This window comes from Colobus angolensis, unplaced genomic scaffold (assembly GCF_000951035.1).
Source record: "Colobus angolensis palliatus isolate OR3802 unplaced genomic scaffold, Cang.pa_1.0 Scaffold156, whole genome shotgun sequence".
Classification (NCBI taxonomy): Eukaryota; Metazoa; Chordata; class Mammalia; order Primates; family Cercopithecidae; genus Colobus; species Colobus angolensis.
In genome coordinates this window covers 4,278,094-4,280,981 of record NW_012114666.1, presented here as the reverse complement: position 1 = coordinate 4,280,981, position 2,888 = coordinate 4,278,094, and the positions used below count along the sequence as shown (strand labels likewise).

At 38.3% G+C, this 2,888-nt stretch overlaps 1 protein-coding gene across 2 annotated transcripts in view; it reads left to right on the top strand.

The window, feature by feature from the left end:
• The window catches only part of DOK5 (docking protein 5), a 181,597-nt gene extending 179,873 nt beyond the window's left edge, over positions 1–1,724 (top strand). For both annotated transcript variants that reach the window (XM_011936714.1, XM_011936715.1), the window contains exon 8: positions 968–1,724. In XM_011936714.1, coding sequence (XP_011792104.1) covers positions 968–1,032 — 65 coding nt within the window. In that variant the 3' untranslated portion in view covers positions 1,033–1,724. The remainder of the gene's footprint in view (positions 1–967) is intronic.
• The last annotated feature ends 1,164 nt before the right edge of the window (positions 1,725–2,888 follow it).

The following is a 2,888-nucleotide window of genomic DNA, read 5'->3' as shown; positions in this document are numbered from 1 at the left end:
AACAAAAAAAATAAAAATGAAAACAACATTTTTTTGAATGTGTGTGGGTGGGCGGACATGCTCCACTGGCTGCAGTCCTGTTTCTTGCGCCTGCTTGATGCACACATTTACTCACCAAGGCTGCGGAAGTTTGTTTTGAAGGCTTTGCTCTAAGTCCTGAGCTCTTCACCTAACCGTGTACATTTCTTTGCTTGTGGTAACCCTTGGCCAGCAGGTGGCAGTAGAACCTCTAGTTTTTGTTAAATCAGAGCAGTGTTATCTACAGGGATGGGCAAACTAGGGCTTGTGAGCCAAATCCAGTCTGCTGTTTTCATTAATAAAGCATTATTAGGACGTCCAGGCCCATTCATTACATATTAACTATGGTTGCTTTTGTGCTACAGGCAGCAGGGCTGAGTAGGGGCAATGAGACCATATGGTTTACAAAACCTAAAATATTTAGTGTCTGGCTCTTTCTAGAAAATGCTTGACAACCGTATGTCACAAAGATCTTGCGTGTTGCCTTCTTGAATTTTTAAGCTCTGTTTGGTCTGAAATCTAAACCTGAAATAATAAAGGCTAAATGAATTTTAGGAAGTTCTCCTTAACGTTTACAAGATTAGCAAAGTGTAAGCATAAGACTGCCTTATTGCTGCTCAGGTTTCCAAAAAGTATTCTAGCTAAAAGTTTCCATAGTTCTGTCTCATTTCTCCTAAATACCCTGGATGTAGGGATTGAGGCAGATGAAAAATTAAGGAAGAAAATAATTGCTAATGGACTGGCCGTAGCTCAACCCAGAGGCCACATGCAAATGATATGTAAATCATACAGTATCTATAACTCATTTACATATCATCATGAGTAGCCTTTGGAAAAAATTCTGCCTTAAGTACATTTACTTATTTCTGTTATAGAGAAAGTTGTTACCAGCTAATTTGATTGTGGGTTCTCTCTTGTAACTGTTGATTTTAAATTCTTTTTGAAAAAGATGTTGCCAGCCCTCTGAAGCTTCATCGAACAGAGACTTTTCCAGCCTACAGATCTGAGCACTGACAGTAACTGCCAAGAATTGTTAACACACTTGTGATGTGTCAGCCACAGATTCACCCAGGAGGTCACAGAATGACAGCAAGGGAAGTGATGACCAAGAGAAGAAGCTTAACGTCCTGGCTAATTGTGTGGTCACTGGGAAACTCTGCAATACAATAATTTTCTTTATTTTCTTTTTCTTTTTTAAATTCTTAGCGTAATTGAAACATGCTCTATAGATACTGACTCTGTGTTCCCTCTTTTACAGCTGGACAGAAAGAAGTCAATGTCACGAAATGATTTTCTATTGTACATACCTTGTCCCTTGCACTTCTCTGAATCTGTCCTTTTGTGGATTCTTGTGATTTTCCTTCCAAGTGTTTCAGTTGTATGACAGTCAGTATTGACAATAAAATGGCTTTTAATTATTTGTTGTTCGTTTACGCCCTATTCCTCAGTTATTATTACTGTGGTTCTGATTAACTACTGGAAATTATAGTTGATTATATCACCAATTAGTTAAATCAGTGCTTTGACTCACTCTTATCTGTTCTGTTCAAAACTGTTCTTTCAAAGAACCCGTTAGTATTGTTTACAGGGTTACAGTTTTTCTCATATGCTTTCCTCACCCTCCTATCCCCTTTTTAAAAAGCGTTTATTTTGTTCGGAGTACCTTCATAAAACATTTGAAAATAAAAGATCATTCTTCACCCATATGTTCTTTGGATTCTGGCAACATATTTTTCTCTATCCCAGGTATTTCTGAAGGGTGTGTGGACATTTTTCATGTGAGCTTTGAGGGTACTGCGTATTGTGTTTAATATGAATTCAACCATTCACACATTTTCTCACTCATTCATTAACGTGGTCTGTATTATCTATGGGCTTCCGGCACTGTACTGGTGTCCGGGGACGTAGAAATCAAAAGACACAGTCTTTCTTGCCAAAGACCTTAATTCCAGAAGAGTACCACAAGAAAATCAAGTTGGAAATCTCATACAGTGACACCTGCTAAATGGGCCCCCGCTGGCCGTGAACTTCTAAAGAGAAGGTCAGTGCTGGATGTGAATTGAATTTTGTGAGCACCGAAAGTTAGAGTTCCTCTAAAGCTGCAGAGCAAGCAGGGATCGTGCCTGCCCGTTTCACTACTCTTTGCCAGATAAAATACAGGCTACTCCATTAAATTTGAATTTCAGATAAGCAATGCATAGTTTTATAGATCTGAGTTAGCTGGGGTTTCCAAGGACACTGCTGGTCAGGATGCGTTTTTTTAAGGGGTTGAGAAATATTGGGGAAAGGATTGAATTCAACTAACAATTAATTAGTAGATTAGGGATATATAAATTATCTAGTGCGAATGGCTTCCCGGAAATGCATTTGTGTTCTCTCTGCGTTCTCTGTAGCTACTTTTCACACAATTTTAGCTGATCCTACTTCTCTCAGGGGTCTTCATTTTTGTGTTTTGAAGATTGGGTTTGCCAGGCACATTCGATAATTACCTCACTGTTCATTTTCCTGACTTTATCTGGTTCTTATTTTATTTCCTTTGTCTTCTAAGACTGTCTCACAATAGATTCTCCATGATTCCCAGGGCCTTGGCAGCCAATGGGAGGATTAAGTTGAAGAAGTAGGTAGAGGAAATGGAATTAAAGAAATAATTATAATTTTAATGAAGGTAAAATTACTGAAGCAAGCCTCAAGCTAATGAGTGTGCAAAGAAATGTTGCTGAATGTAGGTAACTATAAGTGAGAACCTCTTTTAGGATTTTTAAGAAAAGAAACATATTGACAGAAAAGAGCATTCGATTAGGTTATGCTATCAGCTTTTATTTATTGCCGGGCACAACTCTAAGTGCTTTTGTGGTATTATCTCAATCGCC